The sequence below is a fragment of the Stegostoma tigrinum genome, chromosome 1 (genome assembly GCF_030684315.1).
Source record: "Stegostoma tigrinum isolate sSteTig4 chromosome 1, sSteTig4.hap1, whole genome shotgun sequence".
NCBI lineage: Eukaryota > Metazoa > Chordata > Chondrichthyes > Orectolobiformes > Stegostomatidae > Stegostoma > Stegostoma tigrinum.
Window position 1 is genome coordinate 132,371,294 of NC_081354.1, and position 23,936 is coordinate 132,395,229.

Genomic DNA, 23,936 nt, shown 5'->3' on the forward strand with positions numbered 1-23,936 from the left:
TAGAGAGACTTCCAGTGGTCGAACAAGATTGGTTACACCACTATGAGCCACTGCAGCAATAAAACTATTTCACAATCTTCAGTAACAGCAACATGGACAAGATGAGACCTGAACATATCCAGAGAGAGAAGATATTTTTCTTTTATAATTTCTGACCAGGAGATTACATACTTTCTTCAGCCATATTTTTAACAACCTTTATCCATCCATCCTTATCATGAACAGGGATGAGCCCATCTTTCAGGAATTGCTGTTTTGCAAGTTACCTTCTCTTAGGCTTAACTTTGTCTCATCAGGCATTTTCCACAGTGCAACTATGAATCTACTCTTTACACGGGAAGTTGTCTTCATTAACATTGTTTCCTCTCCAACTTCACTCACTTTTGCAAATGGGAATTTCACCCATGTTCCATCCATGGTCCAAGAACAGGGCAATCTGTATCCATTCTTTTGTTAATGTTTGATTATAAACTGCAGAATTACAGTAACCCTGTCATCGAGACCTGGTGGAAAATATGATGAAATCTTGGTCTTCTCTCACAGTAAAAATGGTTTTTCTTCATAAATGTGATATACCATCCAAGAGGCGATGTGAACCCTGCAATGTTCAATTTCTTTGCTGTGCAGTGAATATTCAAAGTAATCTTCAAGAAACAGAATGTTCCTTCTGTCAATTTTCACTGACGTATTTGCAACTTCAACTGCAGCTACCCGCTAAGATTTCCTGTACTGGCACATTTATTTTTACGTATCTATCTAAATTGTCGATTCAGAGCGCAGAAAAGACCCTTCAGCCCATTAAGTCTGCACCAACATAACTACCACTAATGGTGCACTAATCCCAAATTCCTTCACTTGACCCATAACAAGTGCTCATCCAACTATTTTTTAAAGATTGAAAAATTCCCAGCCTCTACTGCTTTCCCAGGCAGTGCATTCCAGATTCCCACCATATGCTAACTGAAAAAGTTTGTGCCCAAATCCCATCAAAATTTCCTGCCCCTTACTCTAAAACTATGCTCTCTCGTGATTGACCCTACGACCATGGGGAACAGATGCTCCGTGTTCACCCTGTCTGTACCCTTCATAATATTATACTCCTCAATCATGTACCCCACCTCAGTCTTCTCTGCTCTAAAAATGACAATCCAAGCCTATCTAGTCTCTCATTTTCTCCATCCCAGGCAATATTCTGGTGAATCTCCTCTCTACCCTCTCCAGTGCTATCAATCCTTCTTGTAAGTGAGGTGACCAGAACTGCACATAGCATTCCAGCTGTGGCCTAACTAATGCTATGTACAATTCCAGCATTACTTCCTTGCTCTTATTTTCTGTGCCATGACTGGTGACAGTAAGTGCAAGCAAACATGCCTTCTTAACCATCCTATTCACATGTTCTGCCGACTTCAGAGGTCTGTGAATAGTTACCCCAAGATCCGCCTGTTCCTCTAGGCCATCCAGTGTCCTACCATTCATGAAGTACTCCCTCATCTTGTTTCTTTTCTCAAAGCGCATCACCTCACACTTTTCAAGGTTAAACACCATCTGCCACTGTCTGTCTGTCTGACCAACCCATCTACATCTTCCTGTAACCAATAACCATCTTCTTCACTATTAACCACTCGACCACTCTTGGTGTTGTCTGAAAAATTGCTTAACATTGCCCCTACATTTTCATCCATAGCACTTATGTATATAACAAACAATAAGGGTCCCAGTACTGATCCTTATGGTACACTGTTGGACACCAACCTCCAGTCACTCGAACAGCCTTCTACCACGACCCTTCATGTCCTAATACTAAGACAATTTTTGATCCATCTCACAGAGTCACAGAGTCACACAGCATGGAAACCTTCAGTCCAATTAGTCCATGCCAACCATGTTCCCAAACCAAACTAGTCCATTTTCCTGCATTTGGCCCATATCTCTCCATACATTTTCAATTCATGTACTTATCCAAATGTCTTTTAATTGTTGTAACTGGACCAGCATACACCACTTCCTGTGGCAGTTCACTACACATACAAAGCACTTTCTGTGTAAAGAAAAAGTCGCCCCTCGTGCCCTTTTTAATTCTTTCTCCTCTCACCTTAAAAATATACCCCCTAGTTTTGAACTCACCAACCCTAGGGAACAACTGTTGCTATTCACCTTATCTTATCATATTATAAACCTCCGTGTAGTCACCCTTCAAACTCCTCCGCTCCCGTGAAAAGTTGTCCCAGCCTATCTTTACAACGCAAACTTTCCATTCCTGGCAACATAGTGGTAAATATTTTCTGAACCCTCTTCAATTTAATAATATCCTTAGGATAGCAGGGAAACCAGAACTGTACACTATACTCCAAAACAGGGCACACCAATATCCTGTACAACCTCAACATGACACCCCAACTCTGATACTCGAAGGTCTGGGCAATGAAGACAAGCATCCTAAATGCCTTCTTAACCATACTGTCTACATGTGATGCAAATTTCAAAGATTTGTATACCTGAACCCCTAGGTCTCTCTGTTCTACAACATTACCTAGGGCCCTACAATTAATTGTATAAGTCTGCCCTTGTTTGTTTTACTAAAATACAATGCAAGAAACTCCAGGTGACATTCCTCAGCTAATTGACCCTATTGATCAAGATCTCTTTGTAATCTTAGATAACCTTCTTCACTGTCCACTATACAATCAATTTTGGATCATTTGCAAGATTGCTAAGCATGTCTTCTAAATTCTCATCCAAATTGTTTTACATAATGACAAATTAAAATCTTGTCAGGTTTCAAATCCACGCGTTTACACCTTCTCAAATCAGTGACCCATGTTGGACCTTGTGAAAAGCTTTGCTAAAATCCATATAAACTACATTAACTGAACTTCCCTCGTCCACACACTTAATCACATGTTCAAAAAATAAGTCAATCAAGCTTGTTAGGCCTGACCTCCCACTGACCAAGTCCCTGATTAACCTTGGCCTTACCAAGTGAGTATTAATTCACTCCTTCAGAATTTTCTCCAATAGTTTCCCTATTACTGATGTGAGACACACTGGTCTGTAATTTCCTGCTTCATCTCTACCACACCTCTTGAAAAGTGGAACCACATGTGCCATAGAAGAGCAAATAGGTAGACATGTGCCACGGCCATTCTCCCATGGCCAAAGAGAAATTATAAATTTGTGGCAGAGCCTCTTAATTTCCTGCCTCACCTCTCACAGCAGCCTGGGATACAACTCATCCAGGCCAGGGGATTTATCTGTTTTGAAGCCCAAATGAACAAATTTGAAGTCCCGTGGTACAATTACCCTGACTAGTACTACCACTGTGAACTGTCTACCTATTTGCTCTTCTATTTCACACTGACTCTTTGAGGGCCTACACTCCCTGTAAAGTGGCTCTCCCTTTAACTTTTCTAAGTTCTACCCACAAAGCCTTGTTTGATGATTTTTTCCAAAATATCATCTCTCCTTATTGTGGTGATCGACTCCTTAATTAATAGGGCTATACCATCACCCTCTTGACACCCTCCTCCATCTTGCCTAAAGGTCCAATACTGTAGAATGTTAAGTTGCCAGTCCAGCCCTTCCCTCACCCTTGGTTCTGTGATGGCATCAATATTATACTTCCACTGTATCAATCTATGACATTAATTCATCAGTCTTACACATTACACCCCTGGCATCCTAAAAACCATCCATTTGCCTTACTCACTTGATACTCAACATAGCTAGCTCACTGTGACTTGTTTCCTTTGCTGTACTATGATGTGTTTCTGCCTCAGCGATATTCAGTGTCCTCTTCCCCTGCCAGACGAGTTTAAACACCTCCCAACAGCACCAGCAAACTTACCTGCAAGGATGTCGGTCCCAATGTGATTCAGGTGCAGGCTGTCCAATTTGTGTCCGTCCCACATTCCCTAAAAATGTTCCCAGTGATCCAGGAATCTAAACCCCTTCCTCTTGCATTAACTCTTGGACCATGCACTTACCTGTACAATTTCCCTATTTTGAATTTGAATGATTTGTCATTTGCAATTTACAGTGAATAATATAGTAAAATACAGTGAAAAACTTCAACTGTTATCAAAATTGAACACCATTTTGAATAACTTAAGAACAAAAAGATATTACTAAAAGAGAGTCTGTCTTCATTCTGCTGCCTCCACGGTGAGTCCTGAGGCAGCTCACCAACAATATGCCTACTGTGCCACCACCCCTTCTCTAGTGTCACACTGCTGTAGAAGTCACCACATTGGGCACCATCAGTGAATGTAATAGGCTAGGTTCTTGGAAGTGCCGATGAAGTGGTGCTTCACCTGGAAGGTATGTTTGAGCCCTTGGATACTAGGGAGGGAGGAGGTAAATGGGCAAGTATTGCACCTTTGCCTGTTATAGAGGATGGTGCCGTAGGGCTGTCGGGAGGTGTTGGGGGTGAAGGAACTGTGGACCAAGGTGTCCCAGAGGATATGATCCCTGTGGAAGGCAGACAAGGGAGGAGAGGGGAATGGGGAAAGTGTGTCTGGTGGTGGCATCTCACTGGAGGTGGCGGAAATGGCATCTGATGATCTTCTGGATATGGATGCTGGTGGGATGGTAGGTGAGGATATGGGGAACCCTATCTGTTGCAGGAGGGAAGAGGAGGGGTGAGGGCAGAAATTCGGGAAATGGGTCGGACCTGGTTGAGGGCCCTGTCGACAACGGAGCTGGGGACTCCTTGGTTGAGGATGAATGTGGACATTTCGGAGGCTCCCTTGTTGAAGATGGCCTCATCTGAACATATGCGACGGAGACAGACGAACTGAGAGAATGGGATGGAATTTTTACAGGACGTGAAGTGCGAGGATGTATAGTCCAGGTACCTGTGGGAGTCAGCGGATTTGTAACGGATATTACTGGCCAGTCTATCCCCAGAAATGGAAACAGAAATGTCGAGGAAGGGAAGGGAGGAGTCAGAGATAGGCCAAGTGAACGTGAGGGCAGGGTGGAAATTAGAGGCGAAATTGATGAAGTTTTCCAATTCCAAACAAGATGTATCAGAGAAAGAGTTGCCGTTAGGGGCTGGAATAGGACTGGAATAAGGGAAGTTCCATGGACCTCATGAACAGATAGGCATAACACGGGCCCAAGTATGTGCCTATAGCCACCCAACTTACCTGAAGGACCATCCTGATTTACAACATCTGCAGTTCTTTCTGTTTTTATTTAGAGTTAAACTTTATTATGTGTAGGACCCAAAACATGACCCACAAGTAAGCAAGTTCAACCTTACCACGTAAACTGGCTATTACTCAATAAATGATGAGAGAAAACAGGGTGTCGAGCTGGATGAACACAGCAGGCCAAGCAGCATCAGAGGAGCACGAGAGCTGTTGTTTCGGGCCTAGACCTTTCTTCAGAAAGCTTTCCTGATCCTCTGATGCTGCTTGGCATACTGTGTTCGTCCACCTCTACACTTTGTTATCTCAGATTCTCCAGCATCTGCAGATCCTACTATCTCTGAAACCATTACCTGATTAATGATGGAATCTGGCCAGGATTTCACCAACAGTCCCTGTCTCTGGAAGCATCCAGCGTTGATCTTCAAAGTTCTGCTCCTGAATTGTTCTGGGGTTGGACTCTGATACAAATTTTTTTCTTTCAACTTTGTGGTGTGATGTTATTGATGATTCAAAAGACTCTTTCATTCCCAATACTGATTACTTTCTTGGAGACCTCAAGTTTACCTTCTTATCAGAAGTAGTTCTGTTGCCCCTGTTATATTTGGAGTTAGTTATTTGAAACCGTTTTTCCTGCAATTAACACCTTTACTTCAGAAAATTACTTCTTTTTGCAGACTTAATTGCCCATTTGTCACGAGGCAGCAAGTTATCAAGCAATTTTTTAAATGTAATCTTGCAAGACATGGCTAATTGATTTCATTTTATCTAAAGAAACAGTTTATTCCAGAAAGAGTTATTGCTGGTTCTTTCAATTCATGAAGTTCCTTAAGTTGTGAAGTTTACATTGTCACAACTTTCAGTTCCAGGTTTTTAGTGATTACAAATTCTGCCATCTGCCGTGGCAGGATTCAAACCCAGTCCCCAGAGCTTGCTTGGGTCCCTGGATGAACAATCCAGCAATAATATCTCTGACCATCTGGTGCTCTTCCATACCCTTGCCAAAGCTTCAATATCACCAACCTTGTAATATTTCAAGCACGAGTTGGCCAAGGGCTTACCCTGTGAATGCATCCCAATACCCTTCTCTTTTCAGCTACTACTTTACAGCGTTGCTCATTTATCTTTTCAGATGCCCAGAAGAGAACATTCATTTCTCCAGCTTCTTCAACGTTCATTGCAGGGTGCATGTATGTTGACTATTTGCCTTGCCCACATGCATAACAACACTTTGCTAAGTTTTACGTTATGTGACAGTCATGAGGCCAATTTCCCAACGCACCTGATGTGATCATTTAAGATGACAAAGTGTGGAGTTGGATGAACACAGCAGGCCAAGCAGCATCCCAGGAGCACAAAAGCCATGTCTCCATACAGACTTGTGATTGTGGTCAAATAACTCCCATGGTTTATGCTTTCTTCATGAGCAACACTGGTTTTCCATCAACTTCCTCTCTGTAGTCGTCCAAAAGCAAGGGTGTAATTGCACATTCTCAGGCTTACAGAAAACTTACTTTTATTTCTTGTTTCTGCATCACCCTATCATATTTTTGTGTGGCATCAAGGGACTGAGGGGTAGAATTCAAGTTCTCATGCCAACTGCAAAGATTTAGAGTTTTGAGAGGGTCACTGAAATTTTTGGAGTTGACATGTGAAAATTGATCCCATTCCTCAAATTAGCCAAAATTCTGTTTACTCACCTAGGTTATACCAGACATCCATTTCACCACTTAGTGTCCGAACTTCAATGATTGTTTGCCCCAAGAAATCATCAGATTCTCGTTTTAGCCTCTGTTTGACACGTGATTTGATGTCATCATCCTCATCCCATACTCTTACTTTGATGCGATCAGAGGAATTATGGCACTCACTGTGGAGGAAATAGGATGTATATTTTTAAGTTATTTGCAGAAAGGCTAAAAGACGGCTCAAAAAAGAAGTCAGTGAGTTTACTCAGTGGATGTTTAAGACCCATGGTAAATAATCAGATTGAGCTAAATGAACTGATGTGAACTAGGGCGTCTAAGGGTCAAAACTTGGTCAAAGTAGTCGTGGAAGGAAGGGTTGAATAGTGTCTCCTGTATTCTATTATTCTCTAATTCTCCAATTAGTGCAATATTATTGGAGACACTGAAAGACTTGAAGGTGGAAAAAAATAAATCATCACCGTGTCAATGTGTTTAGAACTGCACAGAGTCTTGTTCTTGACTGTAACAATGGGATAGAAAATAAATTTAAAAAGCAGAAAAATTAAAATGCCTTTAAAAATTATGTATGCTCCAAGTCTGGATAAAGAAAGTCAAGATAATTTCTGCCTACATCTCAGAGTGCTCTCTTTGCCCTCTTTCTAAGGGCAATCAATACTTAGGGAACAGTTTGGACTTTGCCTTCTCAAATGCAAGTTCCACTTTAAGTGCATGATTTAAGGTGTGTTATTTGTGATTGTTAATGCAAATAGGGCTGAAAGTTCAGTGGATCTGACCTCTATTCCATGGGGTCAAATTTGGATATGTTTGCAGTAGACTCATGCCATTGAAATGATTTATAACTTTGATCGTAAAATCAGAATAGAAGCTGTAAATGAATGCGAAGATAAAAGTGCAACCCAATGAGAAAGCTAATTACATTTTTACGTGCATTTCTTTCCTAAAAAGAAACAACAGCTTTGAAATTAAAGCATGTGGTATGACAAGGGCTATCAACATGCTGCTTTACAATGTGGCAATTATTACAAATTGAAAACAGCTGAATGAATTATGCAAATTAAATCATTGTACCAGACTATTTTTAAATACAAGATTATGAAAACATGAAGTCTTCTTTGTGTTACACTGCAAGCATCAAACCAAATCGGAGCTGAAAGATAATATAGCTGTGACAAAACGGAACACAGAAAGTGAAAGCCTAATGTGCTTGATACAACTTGCAAAGACAGAATACAAAAACAGAAAAAAGTTCACTTTTAAACATCTTTTTCCTAATCATTTGTTTACTATTAAATTGTTCAGGTAACAATAAAACAAAATTAGGCTGAACATGATGAGATACAAGATTAGCATTAAGAAGTTGTCTAAAGTACAAGATGCAAAGGGTTCTGGGATAAAGAACCTTTCGGAAGTAAAACTTAGATAGATTAGGAAGCATGTATTGCTCACTAGGAAAGAATAAAATTCATTCCTCATCACAAAAGTTTCTGTACACTCATAGGATGGCATCAAAGCACAGAGACAATTATAACACTGAACTACAGAGTCATTACAGTGCAAAATGAGATAACACGGTGTGAGGCTGGATGAACGCAGCAGGCCAAGCAGCATCAGAGGAGCAGGAAAGCTTGACGTTTCGGGTCGGGACCTTCTATGTCAGGCTTTCCTGCTCCTCTGATGCTGCTTGGCCTGCTGTGTTCATCCAGCTTCACACCGTGTTATCTCAGATTCTCCAGCATCAGAAGTTCCTGCTATCTTTGTAACAGTGCAAAATGAGGTTGCTTCCGCAACTGCTCTCTGAATGAGCATTGTTACTCAGTGCTCTTCTCCCGGCTTTTCCTCATATCTGAACATTATTTTAATTTAAGGGCATTGAATGATTATTTATGAATACCTCCATTGAATCTACCTCCAGCATACTTTCAGGCAGTGTATTCCAGACCCTAACTACTTTCTGTGTGAAAGGTTCCTTGCCATATCGCACAAACTTGTTTTCGAAATTAGCTTATATTTGCACTTGCTAGGTCCCAGTGCTTTTATGAGAGGGAACATTTTCTCCTTAAGCACACTGTCTAGCACCCTCAGGATTCTGAAAACTTAACCAAGTGTCCTCTTAGACTTCTCTATTCCTATAAAAACAGTGCCAACCTCTCCATCCATTTCCATAATTGATGTTTCTCTTCCCTGGAACTAATCTCATAACCTCCTTCTTACCAGACAGCTCACATCTTCTTGAAGCATGGCACCTAGAACTGTACGGAAAACTCCCAGTGAAGTTTAACTCATGCTTTGTACACGTTCAGCATAAACATTCCTCTGTACTCTATGCACCTATTAATGTAGCTGAGAAAAACGTAGCTTGATTAGTTACTTGTTTTACCTGGCCGCTAACTTTCATGATTTACGCATGTGCACACAAAAATATGTCTGTTCCTGCACACTCTTTAGGGCACCATCCTTTATTTTGTACTGTATATCCATGTTTTATCTCCAGAAGTGCAGTGCCTCCCACCTAACTGTCCGATGTGAAATCTGTCAATACACTTTTGTAAATTTACACCGTCCTTCTCACTGTTCACAATGCTTCTGCAAACTTGGAAATTGTCTTCTGCACACCAAGATCTAGATAGTCAATAGTTATCAGGAAAAGCAAGGATACCAAAACTGACCTAGGGGAACGCCACTACAAACATACAAACAATCCTCCAGCCCAACAAATTTCCATTAACAATTCCTCTCTGTTTCGTAACACTCGGCTAATTTTGTATCAATGTTGTGACAGTCTTTTTAGTCCACTTAATTTTTATAACTTTCCTCACAAGTCTACTGCAATGGCTCTGAACTGAATGCCTTTTAATTGCCCATATACGTCACATCAACATTACCCTCATTAACTCTCTGTCACTTCTTCCAAGAAGTTCAGCAAGTTAATTAATCCTGATTTTTTCTTATGAAATCCATGCTGGTTCAAATGACAACAGCATAGAACTGATGATCTCGATTGGTCAGCCAAATGCAATTCCTATATCTAACGGGGTGTATAATGGATGGCCAGTGTGAGAAGACAGAATGAAAATACAGATCAATAGTGAATTAATTCAATGGCTGAACAGCCCACTCCAGTTCAATAAGTTTTACATTCCTACCGATGAAGAGTTAAAATTACTTTAGTAACCCTTTTTTTGAAGTAATGAAGTTCCTGAAGACAATCCTGATTACAAATATAGGTATAGCCAAAACGTCTCATGAAAGCCCACAGAGCTCAGGTACTTTTTGAATTGGTGCATGGAGAGGAAATTAATGTAATAAAGAAGTTGTTTCAAATGTTTCCTTATTACTTACAAATCCGAAAGCCTGCAGTACCAATAGGCTTTTAAAAAAGAATTCAAATTACAGTGAACAAAACCAATCAACCTTACAATTCATTTTTTTAAAAAAAAGTCTGAAGGAGAAAACTTACAAATAAAATTTCTCTTCCCACACAGGATTTAGATTTCCATAAATAGTCTTTGTTCTCTTCTTGGTTTTGCCAACCTGAACAGTAACATATGGATCACTGGAGCCAGTTTTATCCTTTGCTTGAAGTCCCTGAGCACATACCACTGCAAAGAGTTGCAAATTGTGCATGAGCACAGTTTAAATATTAATTGAAGCCTTTTAAGTTCTTTTTCAATTAAGAAATAAAAGCTTAGAATATAATAATCACCAGTAAGTTCATAATGATTACCGTTTCATCATAGCTTATGCTGAGCAAAAATCAAAAATTGGTCTGATAAATGATGAAAGTTACTGCATTTTATTTCATTTTAATCATTTTAATTTACTGTTTAACAGAGTTAAGAAAAATTGAAAAATGACAAATAGTTTAAGTAAATTTGTGTTTTATCAATGAAACTTCAGGGTGGATTTAATGATGAAAATTTAGTTCGAAGAAGTATATTCAATTAAAAAACTTTATTTATTTTCAATAACTGAATTAGTACTACCCGCTTTTCAATAAGAATTTCATGCTCAAAACCCTTAGGAGAATCATGGTGAGCCTGCCAGCATTGGACTTTGAGTTAATGCTATCAAGACAGGCATGTGTAAAAGCAAAAAAGAATACATGCAGAAATAATTACAAAAATTATTACAGTTATATATTTAGAAATTACACAGCCGAACAAGTTAAGAATTTGAGTTTATCCAGAGATTTCAAAGGTCCTCAAGCCAGTTCAATATGCCTTCAATAAGGTCTCACACAAGAAATTAGCATGTAACGTTAAAATACATGGGACTGGCAGTTATGTACTGAAATGGATTGAGAACTGGTTGGCTGACAGGAAAAAGAAAGCAGGAATAAACAAGTCTTTTTTTAAGCGGCTGACAGCAACCACTGGGTTATCGCAGGGATCAATGATTGGATACCATGTTTTCGCAAAATTCCTTGATGATTTAGACATGGAAATTGTGTGTCATATATTCAAATTTACAGATCACACAAAACTGAGTGGGAGGAATTACTGTGAAGATGTGGAGAAGCTTCACTGTGATTTGGACAAATTAATCTGGGGCAGCACAGTAGCTCAGTTGTTAGCGCTGCTGCCTCACAGCGCCAGGGACCTGGGTTCGACTCCACCCTTGAGGGACTATTTGTGCAGTGTTTGCACATTCTCCCTATGACTGCATGGGTTTCCTCTGGGTGCTCCGGTTTCCTCCCACAGTCCAAATTTGTGCAGGCTAGGTGGTTTGGCCATGCTAAACTGCCCACAGGGTTCAGGGATGTGTAGATTACATGGGTTATAGTGGAGTGGGTCTGGGTGGGATGCTCTGAGAGTCAGTGTGGACTTGTTGGGTTGAAAGGCCTGTTTCCACACTCTAGGGATTCTGTGATTCTTTGAAATTGAGTGGGCAAATACATGGCAGCTACAGTATAATGTGGGGCCATCCACTTTGACAGCAAGAACAGGCAAGCAGATTGTTATTTGAGTGACAACAGATTGGAAAAAGGGGAGGTTCAATGAGACCTAGAGATCACAGAAAGTAAGCAGGCTGGTGGAGAGGCAGATAGTATGTTGGCCTTCATAGTGAGGGGGTTCTAATACAAGAGTGTCTTGCTAGATGTTGGTGACATCAATCCCAGGTTATAGTGCACAGATTTGGTTTCCTTATCTGAAGAAGTAGGTCCTGGCTATTGAGGGAGTGCAAACAAGGTTTACCAGACTAATTTCTGAGATGTTGAGACTGACATAGGGCGAGAGAGACTGGATCGGTTAGGACTGTATTTACTGGCTTTTAGAAGAATGAGGAGGGGCTCTCAAAAAAACCTATAAAACTCTAACAAGGATTAGATTGGGTTTTTGATGAATGGGGAATCAAAAACCACAGGTTCTAATCTCAGGATAAGCGGTAGGCCTTTGAGGACAAAGATGAGAAATTTGTTCATGCAGACAGTGATGAGCTTGTGGAAGTCTCTGCCACAGGAAACTGTTGAGGCCAAAACACTGAAGACCTTCAAGGAAGATGTAGATATAGCTCTTCGAGTTTAAGGGATCAAAGGATAGAAGGAGAAAGCAGAATGATCAGCTATGATTGTATCCACATTTCGAATTGTGGACCCTGCAAAGTCCTCTTCATCAGCATCTGTTAGCTTGTGCCAAAATTAGCAGGGCTGTTTCACAGGGTAGTCAAGCAACAGTCTGACATAGTCAAACTTACGGAACAGGAAGCAGGAACAGGCCAATCAAACCATTGGGTTTGCTCTATCACTTAATAAGATCATGGCTGATCTGATTATAACTCAAATCTACATTCACCCTTACTCTGAGATCCTTTCAATCTCTTATTTAACACGAATCAATCCACCTCTGCCTTATAAATATCCAAGGACTCTGCTTCTATCACCCTTTCAAGGAGAAAGTTTCAGAGACTTGACCCTCCGTAGAAAATAAAAACCTATCTCTGATTTAAATGGGTGACCCCTGATTTTGACATAACAACTCCCACCTCTGGATTCTCACATTAAAGGATCTATCCTCTCCATAAGACCACAAGAACATAAGACATAGGAGTGGAAGTAAGGCCATCCGGCCCATCAAGGCCACTCCGCCATTTAAATCACGGCTGATGGGCATTTTAACTCCACTTCCCTGCACTCTCCCCATAGCCCTTGATTCCTTCTGAGATCAAGAATTTGTCGATCTCTGCCTTGAAGGCATCCAACGTCCCGGCCTCCACTGCACTCCGTGGCATTGAATTCCTCAAGCCCACCACTCTCTGGCTGAAGAAATGTCGTCTCGTTTCAGTTTTAAATTTACCCCGTCTGATTTTAAGGCTGTGCCCACGGTCCTAGTCGCCCCGCCTAACGGAAACAACTTCCTAGCGTCCACCCCTTCTAAACCATATATTATCTTGTACATTTCTATTAGATCTCCCCTCAACCTTCTAAACTCTCATGAGTACAATCCCAGGATCCTTAGCCGTTCATCATACATTAAACCTACCATTCCAGGGATCATCCGTGTGAATCTCCGCTGGAGACACTCCAGGGCTAGTATGTCCTTCCTGAGGCATGGGGCCCAAAATTGGACACAGTATTCTAAATGGGGCCTAACTAGAGTTTTATAAAGCCTCAGAAGCACATCGCTGCTTTTATATTCCAACCCTCTTGAGATAAACGACAACATTACATTCGCTTTCATAATTACGGACTCCTCCTGCAAGTTAACCTTTAGCGAATCCTGGGCCAACACTCCCAGATCCCTTTGTACTTCTGCTTTGCGAATTTTCTCACCATTTAGAAAATAGTCCATGCCTGTATTCTTTTTTCCAAAGTGCAAAACCTCACATTTACTCACATTGAATTTCATCAGCCATTTCCTGGACCACTCTCCTAAACTGTCTAAATCTTCCCCAACTCTTCAGTACTACCTGCCTGTTCACCTATCTTCGTATCATTGGCAAACTTCACCAGAATGCCCCCAGTCCCTTCATCCAAATCGTTAATATATAAGGTGAACAGCTGTGGCCCCAACACTGACCCCTGTGGGACACCACTCGTCACCAGTTGCCATTCCGAAAAAGAGCCTTTTATCCCAACTCTCTGCCTTCTGTCAGACAGCCAATCCTCAGTCCAAGCCAGGAGCTCACCTCGAACACCATGGGCCCTCACCTTGCTCAGCAGCCTCCTGTGAGGCACCGTGTCAAAGGCCTTTTGGAAGTCTAGATAGATAACATCTACAGGGTTTCCCTGGTCTAACATACTTGTTACCTCTTCAAAGAATTCTAACAGGTTTGTCAGGCACGACCTCCCCTTACTAAAACCATGCTGACTTGTTCTAATCTGACCCTGCACTTCCAGGAATTTAGAAATCTCATCCTTGACAATGAATTCTAGAATTTTACCAACTACCGAGGTTAAGCTAATCGGCCTATAATTTTCCTTCTTTTGCCTTGATCCTTTCTTAAACGGGGGTTACAACAACAATTTTCCAATCATCTGGAACTTTCCCCGACTCCAGTGACTTTTGAAAGATCACGATCAAAGCCTCCGCTATTTCCTCAGCCACCTCCGTCAGAACTCTAGGATGTAGCCCATCGGGGCCAGGAGATTTATCAATTTTTAGACGTTTTAGCTTTTTTAGCACTTTCTCTTTTGTAATGCCTACCATACTCAACTCTGCCCCCTGGCACTCCCTAATTGTTGGCATTCTACTCATGTCTTCCACTGTGAAGACTGACGCAAAGTACTTATTAAGTTCTTCAGCTATTTCCTTATCTCCCATCACTAGCCTTCCAGCATCAATTTGGAGCGGCCCAATGTCTACTTTTGCCCCTCGTTTGTTTCTTATGCATTGAAAGAAGCTTTTACTATCATTTCTAACATTACTAGCTAGCCTACCTTCATATTTGATCCTCTCCTTCTTTATTGCTCTCTTTGTTATCCACTGTTTGTTTTTGTAGCCTTCTCAATCTTCTGATTTCCCAGCGCTCTTGGCCACTTTATAGGCTGTCTCTTTTTCTTTGATATATTTCCTGACTTCCTTTGTCAGCCATGGCTGTCTAATCCCACCACGGATAATCTTTCTTTTCTTTGGGATGAACCTCTGTACTGTGTCCTCAATTACACCCAGAAACTCCTGCCATTGTTGCTCTACTGTCTTCCCCGCTAGGCTCTGCTTCCAGTCGATTTTCGTCAATTCCTCTCTCATGCCCCTGTAATTACCTTTATTTAACTGTAACACCATTACATCCAATTTTGCCTTCTCTCTTTCAAACTGCAGACTGAACTCTACCATATTATGATTGCTGCCTCCTAAGTGTTCCCTTACTTTGAAGGTCTTTTATAAAGTCTGGCTCATTACATAGCACTAAGTCCAGAATAGCCTGGTTCCTTGTGGGGTCCATCACAAGCTGTTCCAAAAAGCCATCCTGCAAACATTCCATGAAATCCTTTTCTTTGGATCCACCGGCAACATTATTCAGCCAATCCACCTGCATATTGAAGTCCGCCATGATCACCGTGACCTTGCCTTTCTGACATGCCCTATCTATTTCTCGGTGCATCTTGCACCCCGGGTCCTGATCACTGTTAGGAGGTCTGTACATAACTCCCATTACAGTTTTTTTGCCTTTATGGTTCCTCAATTCCACCCACACAGACTCCACATCCTCTGACTCTATGTCATTCAGTGCCGTAGGTTTAATTTCATTCTTAGCTAACAAGGCAACCCCACCCCCTCTGCTCACCTCCCTGTCTTTTCGATATGTTGTGAATCCTTGGATGCTTAACTGCCAGTCCTGAACTCCCTGCAATCTACCCTGTCAAGACTGTTCAGAGCCTTATGTTTCAATCCTACTCTTTTAAACTATAGTGGATAAAAGTTTAGATTGTGTAACTTTTCCTCATAAGACAACTTGTTCATTCCAGACTTCAGTCCAGTAAACCTTCTGAACTGACTCCAACACAGTTACATACTTCCTTACATAAGCAGGCCATTATTGTTACCAATATTCAAGATGCAGTCTCACCAATGTCCTGAATAAGTGAAGCAGAACCTCCCTATTTCTGCATTCAATTCACCTCACAATAATCAATAACATTCCTTTTTTCTCCCTAATTACTTGCTGTATCTGCAGACTACTTCTACCATTAATGCAATATTACAATTAGATCTCTATGAATTTCAAAGGTCTGAAATCTCTTCGTAATTAGATTAATCAAAGTGAGAGACTTCAATACCCATCACCAAGAGGGCTTCGTAGTACCACCAGTAAATGAGCTGTGCCATTTTTTGCATGGAGGATATAAATGCTAGACTGCAACTAACAAAAATGGACAACTTTACTTCAATTTGTCCGCACCAATGTACCTGCTACAGACAGACCCCTTCAAATACCTTCTGGAAATCCAAATACAGTATATCTGCAGGTTCCTTTTTATTCATGTTACTTGTGGCTACTGCAAAAAAAGTTTAATAATAAATCAAATATGATTGCCCTTTTACAGAATAGTGTTGATTCTGTTTGATTGCATTAATATTTTCTGAATGGTTTTATCAAGATCCTTAACAATAGATTCCAGCATTGTCCCAACATCAGATGTTAGGCCAACTGGTATACAGTTTCTGCTGTTCTATCTCCCTTATTTCTTGAGGTTCAGTTGACAGTTAGGATGGCAAATGCCATGTTAGCATTCACTGTAAGTGAGCTAGAAACCATGAACAGAAATGTACTACCGAGGCTGTGAAAGTCGCTGGTCAGACAGTATTTGGGATATTGGAAGCAATCTTTGGCCCTGTATCTAAGGAAGGACAAGCTGGCATTGGAGTGAGTCCAGAGGAAGTTTAACAAGATTGATCCCAGGGATGAAGGGCTTGTCATATGAGGAGCATTTCTTTCTCCATTCATTCATGGGATGAGGACATCACTGGCCAGGCAGCATTTATTGTCCATCCCTGATTGCCCAGAGAGCAGCTAAGAGTCAATTACATTGCTGTGGGCCTAGAGTTACATGTAGACCAGACCAGGTGAGGATGGCAGATTTCCTTCCCTGAAAGACATTAGTGAACAAGATGGGTTTTTCTCACAGTCATCAAAGAATTTGTGGTCATCATTAGATTCTTAATTCCAGATATGTACTGAATTCAAATTCCACCATTTGCTGTGGCAGGATTCAGACCCGGGTCCCCACAATGTTATCTAGGTCTCTGGATTAACAGTCCAGTGATAATACCACTAGCCCATTGCCTACAGATTCTGGGTCTGTAGTCGATGGAGTTTAAAAGATGGGATAGGGGTTGAGATAAAGTTAATTATGTAGAATACTGAGATGTCTGGTTTGAGAATGAACACGAAGATGATATTTCACAAGTAGGAGAGACTAGGATGTGAGGACACGGCCTCAGAGTGAAAGTACAACCCTCATAAAACCAGAGCGTACTGAATCTGTGGAACTCATTACCATAGAAGACTGTCGAGGCCAAGTCACCGAGTATATTTAAGCCAGACATAGACAAGTTCTTGATTAGTTAGGAGATATAAGGTTACAGGGAGAAGGCGGATGAATGGGCAGCACAATGTCTCAGTGATTAGCATTCTGCCTCATAATGCCAGGAACCTGGGTTCAATCCCAGCCTTGGATGACTTTGGTCTGGAGTTTGCATATTGTCCCCATGTCTGCCTGAGCTTCCGCCAGGTGTTCCAGTTTCCTCCCACAGTTCAAAGATGTGCAGATTAGGTGGATTGGTAAATTCTCCATAGTGTCTAGGGATGTGCAGGTTAGGTAGGTTAGCCATGTTAAAAAAAATGTGGGGGTAAGCATGAATAGGGTGGGGGTCTGGGTCTGGGTCTGGGTAGGACACTACTTGGATGGTTGGTGCAGACTTGATGGGCCAAATGATTCTTTCCGCGTGTAGGGATCCTATCAATGGGACTGAGAAACAGACTAGCCATGATCAAACATCGAAGGAGAAATGACGGGCCAAATAGTCTAATTCTGCTGCTATATCTAATGGTCTTAAACTGTCAGTTTTGATTTTGAGCTTATTTCTGCAATTGGGGTTAAATCAATGAAAGCAAAAAATCAAATCTGAATGACAGAAATGCGATTGAACTACGTTCAGCAATTTAAATAAATTGCTAGTTCTGAGAAAATGCTGATTTCCTTACCTACAGCTGTGCATTAAAAAATTACTTGGTCCAGAGAGGAAATACGCAGATAAAAACAAAAGTAATGAAGAGTACCTGAATTTTTATCTAATGGTTTAAATCGATGGAAAATCAAATTCAGTCATCCTTGTTAGATTTACTTTTTTGTCTTCTGCTTCAGTGATCATTTCATGACCAAGAACTAAAAAGGGCTATCAGCTCTTTTATAAAACAGAGTAACCGCTGCATCTTCAGCAGAAATAGAGCAAACAATCTACATCGATCTATTTACTGGGCATCTCAACAATGAAGGGACAAAATTAACAGTCACTTGGACAAATATGGAGTAATCAAGGCAAGCCAGTTTGGATTGTTAAAGTCAAATGGTGATCAACCAATACAGTACAAGAACAAAGGGGGTACAGCAAACTTGCATAAGACACTAGTTCAGTCTCAACTGTAACATTGCATCCTGTTCTGAATTTGAAAGAATTGGAGGTTATATAAGTGTTTTTAGATGATGGTTTCAAGGATGAAGAAAAGTTGTGAAGATAGACGGACAAGTTGTGACTACGTTCCTTGGAGATGAGAAAGCAGAGAGGGAATGTAGTGGAAAAATCATGAGACATGGTTGAGTAAATAGGAAAAAAAATGATTCCAACTCACCAAAGGATTGAGAACAAGAGGGTTCAAATTTACAGTAATTAATAATGGAAGCAAAAATGATGAGAAAACCCTTATCACAGAAGTGGTTTGGGTCAGGAACACGCCACCCAAAATTGAGTGATTAGATGTTTATTTGAAATAAGAGAATAGGTGGGGTATAGGGAAAAGACAGCAGACTAGCACAAAATTATGTACTGAATGGCTTCCTTCTGTGCTGTAACAATTTTGTGAATCTGGAGTTTTTGATTCATAGATACAGATAGTGCGGAAAATGCCCTTCAGCCCATCGAGTCTGCACCGACACAACTAGCAGTAAAAGTGCACTAATTCCAATTTCCTGTACTTGTCCCATATCCTTAAAAATTATAATATTTGAAGTACTTATCCAAACATTTTTTAAAAGTTGTAAAGTTTCCGGCCTCCAATAGCTTCCCAGACAGTGCATTCCAGATTCCCACCACGAGTCAAGAGTTTTTTTCCCCAAATCTCCTCTGAATCTCCTGCCCCTTATTCTAAAATTATGCTCTCTAATGACAGATACCACCCTCCCAACCAAGGGGAGCAACTACTGTATTCACCCTCTCCATGCCCCTCATAACCTTACGCACCTCAAACATATCCCTTCCTCAGTCTTCTCTGCTCTAAAGAAAACAATCCAAACCTATCTAGTTTCTTCTTCTTGCCCAATTTCTCCATCTCAGGCAACATCCTGGTGAACCTCCTCTGTACCCAGTCTGGCACTACCAATCCTTCCTGTAGTGAGGTGATCAGAATTGCTCCAGTTGTGGCCTGACCAGCGTTCTGTACAATTCCATCACTGCCTCTTTGCTCTTGTACTCTGTGCCATGACTGACGAAAACAAGCGCAAGCAAGCATGTCTTCTTAACTATCCTATTTACATGCTTTGCTGACTTCAGGGATCTTGGTATAATTATCCATCAAAGATCCCTCTGTTCCTCTAAGCTACCCAGCTCCTACCATTCATTAAATGCTCCCTTATCTCGTTTCTCATTCCAAAGTGCATCTTCTTGTACTTATCTTAGTTAATTCTGCCACTAGGCTGCCCATCTGACCAATTCATCTATATCTTCCCATAACATACAACCATCTTCTTCACTATTAACTGCTCTACCAATATCAATGTTGTCCTAAAATTTGCTTAACATTCTCCCCATATCTTCATTGATATCATTTATGCATATAACAAACAATTTGGGTGCTACTATTGATCCTTCTTGTACACCACAGGACACCGGCCTCCAGTCACTCAAACAGCCATCTAGGTTGGGATGAGACAAAGGTTGATGAAAAAGACGTAAAATAAGACATAAAGCAAAAGCACACAGATTAACGATGAAACTTCATGAAACATTGGACCAGAACCAATTGAAGTATCTTGTCCAATTCTGGGCTCTGCAGCTTAGTAGAAGTGCAAGAGTATAGTGCAGGTGCAAGAAAATGCAATATAAGAAAATGGTCACAGGAATGAGGAATTTTCATCATGTGTATGAATTGAAGAAGTCTGGCTTGTTTTGCTGAGAAAATGTTAAGGGAAGATTCGATAACGGCATTCAAAATAGGGAGGATTGCGCACAGAGTTATTAAGAATAAACTGTCCTCATTGTTGAAAAGGTCAAGATTCAAAGGACACCTATTTAAAGAGAATGGCAGAAGAACTAAAAGCAGCATGAGAATAATGTTTAATGTAGCTTGTGGTTAGGTTTCAGAGGCAAATTCAAACATGGCTTTCAGTAGGGAAATAGATCATTGTCCGAATGGAAAACAATTTCAGGGTTATATGGGAAAGGCACAAAAGTGACATGAGCTGATTCGCTTGTGCAAACAGCTGGCAGACACAATGGGCCAAATGGCCTCTCTTCTTTGCCTCAATCATTCTGTGTATTTCATGATTTACAAAGCTCATTATCGTTACTGACATATAGCAGCAATGTCACCGGTGAAAAATTTATGTCTGTCATACAGCATTTCAGTGCAAGGAATCTTGGCATTGGAGATTTAAACATAATTCTCAAGAATTTTCTAGAATTTCTCGCCTTTTGTTTGAAATTACTGGAAAAATGGACAACATGGAAGATATCTGATATTTACAGATCCCAGTCCACCAAATACAAGGTGTTGGTAACTTTTGCACTGTACCAGTTATTGTAATCTTTGCTGACCACTTAGATGTTCCATCAAGTACACTTTGTTTGATGGTCTTCATTTGTTGTGCATGTGTAACTTTTACCACCCCAAAGACATCTCTGATCAGTTCAAAGATTTCTGGTTTGTTCCGTTCTCGGATCTTCATCCTGTCTTTCATTGCCATGATAATATTTTGTGTTCTATCTTCTGCACCATGTTTGGAGCTTTTTTCAGCTGCACCTGTTTGTAGAAAACACACCATTATTCAATTACAATTAGTGTACAAAAGTGGTTGTGAAAAATTATTGGATTTCCTTTAATGATTGTACAGCTAGCTTAAGGTCGTGAGACTAAAATCACAATTAAATATTGAATCAATAAATAACTTAGTTTGCAAACATTTCATCTTTGTGGAGATGTTTTCCCTTATGCAGAAAGGTAAGTTACAGAACCAATAAGGACAAACCTATCAAGCTGGAATAGGAACATGGCATGGTCAGCTGTGTAAAAGGCTGCAGGGAGGTCACAAAAGAGACATATAATTACACATTAAAGGATAGACTCAGCAAAGCTCTGATTGCAGACATTGTTGGACTGAACCTAAATCAATGTAAATATGTATGAATCAGCAAATACACAGAAAACAGACTCACGTTGTAAACAGTCTGCATTTAGTAGATCTTGGCACTTTTCATGGCATTTTACCCCACATTCAGTGCACCGCATTCCCTGACGAGCAATTCCCCATAGTAGGCCCTCACATTCATAGCAGTATGTAGGTGTGGTGGCAGTCCAGACCTCAAAATTGTGGGGTGTGGTACAAGAGATAGGGTAGATTAAGGCTTGGAGGGTCTTTTTATAAACATGATTTTTCTGCAGAGACAAATGGAAACATGATTAAAAATATGCATGACATATTTTAAATCTGTATGATCCTCTCATCATATTTTTCTGTTCTAAATTACTAATCCCACATTTGCAACACCAATTGCCTGTGTATAACTTTCATGTTGGAACTGCACTCTCATATTGAAAATGCCAAAGATGGTCCACTGCTAAGAACGTGTCTATGCTCTAAGGCGAAACACTCCTAAATTGAACGGCGATAATAGGTCAATGATATGCTCCTCTTGTATAAATCTGTAAAAATAAAAACTCTGCCCATGATAAAATGATTCTGTATCTTTTATCTTTACAGTCATTCTTTTGGTGAATGTACAGGAAAGGATCACAGCTTGTCATTTCACAGGGAAATTGGCTTTTTAGCCAATTGCACCACCACCTGTTGTTACAGTGAACAAAAAGGCAAACAAGGTGAAAAGAATGGAGCACTTAAGAAATGTTACTTACTAAAGAATTATGTATTTTACAGCACAAGATGGTATCACTGCAGAAACATGTCAAAATGCTCTTCTTGAATGCATCTTGTGCAAAAAAGCAATGTAAAAGTCTGCATGCAGGAGTTATGAATGGGAAGCGTTACAGATGTAATTCTGCAATTCAGCTGTATAATATAAATTACCATTTAGGAATCTGGATTTTTGAAATAGAGCCAGGTGGGAGTGCTTTCAGTTCTGTGAAAATAACATTACTTAAGAAGAGATCAGAAAATGGACCATAAGATATAGGAGTGGAATTAGTACATTCTGTGCATGGAGTCTGCTCCAGCATTCAGTCATGGCTGATATGTTTCTCAACCCCATTCTCATGACTTCTCCTTGTAATCTTTGATTCCCTTATTGCATCAAAAACCTATCTATCTCTGTCTTAAATACACTCAATGACTTGGCCTCCACAACATTTTCTGGTGATGATTTCAACAGATTCACCACCCTCTGGCTGGAGAAATTCCTTGTTACCTCAGTTCTAAAAGGTCATCCTTTCACTGAGGCTATGCCCTCAGGTCCTAGTCTCTCCTACTATTGGAAACATCTTCTCCACATCTACTCTATGCAGACTTCTCAGTATCTTGCAAGTAGCAATGAAATCAGCCTCTCATCATTTTAAACTTCATTGAGTACAGACCCAAAGCTCTAAACTGCTTCTCACATGATGAGCCATTCAACTCTGGAAACATTCTTGTAAACCTCCAACACCAGCACATTGTTCTTGAGATACAGGACACAAAACTGTTTACAATCTTCCAACTGCAGTCTGACTAGGGACTTAGGCAGCCTTAGCAGCATATACCTTTTCTTGTGCGCTAGCCCTCTTGAAATGAATGGTAACATTGCATTTGTCTTCTTAACTGCCAAATGAACCAACATATTAACCTGAAGACAATCCTGAACTAGGACTCTTAAGTCCTGTTGTGCTTCAGATTTCCGAAGTTTTTTCCCCATGTAGAAAATGCCTCTATTCTTCATATCCAAGTACATAACCTCACACTTTTCCACATCGTATTCCATCTGCCACTTCTCTATCCAATCTCCCAGCCTCTCCAAGCCCTTCTGCAGCCTCCTATCTTCCTTAATATCACCTGTGCAGAGGGGGAGAGGTGCTTTTTGCTTAGTCTTTGATTTAGGCTTCTAACAGAATAAATTGAAGCCTGGCATCTGAGGCTGAGCATAAAAGAAAGAATGGCATTGCCAAAAAAAACCCCATAAATTCATCAGTTGGTAGTAGCTGCTAATTTGTCTATTTACTGTAGGTTACTTTCAGACTGAAAATAAATAGGAGAATTATGTACAGATTAAAAACTATGAGGAGGATGGTCAATGCAGGCCAAAGGCGTTGTATTTAACGCGTGCAGTATACGAAACAATAGGCAGGTGGGCTGGGAAATTCTGATTGGCAGCAGATTTCAAGATAAGGAATTTGTGGAATGTCTACAAGATGGCTTTTTTTTGGAGTAGCTTGTATTAGAGCTTGCCAGGGAACAGGTAGTTGCACATTTGCTGAGATATAATGAGGCAGACTTGGTTAGGGAGCTTAAGGTGAAGGAACCTCAAGGGGACATGATGGAATTGACCCCGTAGTTTGAGAGGGAGAAGCTGGAATCAGATGTAAGAGTATTACAATTGAGAGAAGGTAACTACGAAGACATGTGGAAGGAGCTGGCAGAGTTGATTGGAAGGGGTGCCAAGCAGCGATGGTAGTGGCGCAGCAATGGCAGTAGTTTCTGGGGATAATTCAGGAAGCA

General features: G+C 40.6%; 1 protein-coding gene across 13 annotated transcripts in view; it reads right to left on the bottom strand.

The window, feature by feature from the left end:
- LOC125453124 (protein unc-13 homolog B) overlaps positions 1-23,936 on the bottom strand; it is a 495,854-nt gene that overhangs the window by 141,201 nt on the left and 330,717 nt on the right. For all 13 annotated transcript variants that reach the window (XM_059648673.1, XM_059648694.1, XM_059648669.1 and 10 more), the window contains 4 exons: positions 21,448-21,667; positions 20,807-21,034; positions 10,317-10,458; positions 6,851-7,020 (listed from right to left, as the gene is read on the bottom strand). In XM_059648673.1, the coding sequence (XP_059504656.1) occupies positions 6,851-7,020; positions 10,317-10,458; positions 20,807-21,034; positions 21,448-21,667 (760 nt within the window). The remainder of the gene's footprint in view (positions 1-6,850; positions 7,021-10,316; positions 10,459-20,806; positions 21,035-21,447; positions 21,668-23,936) is intronic.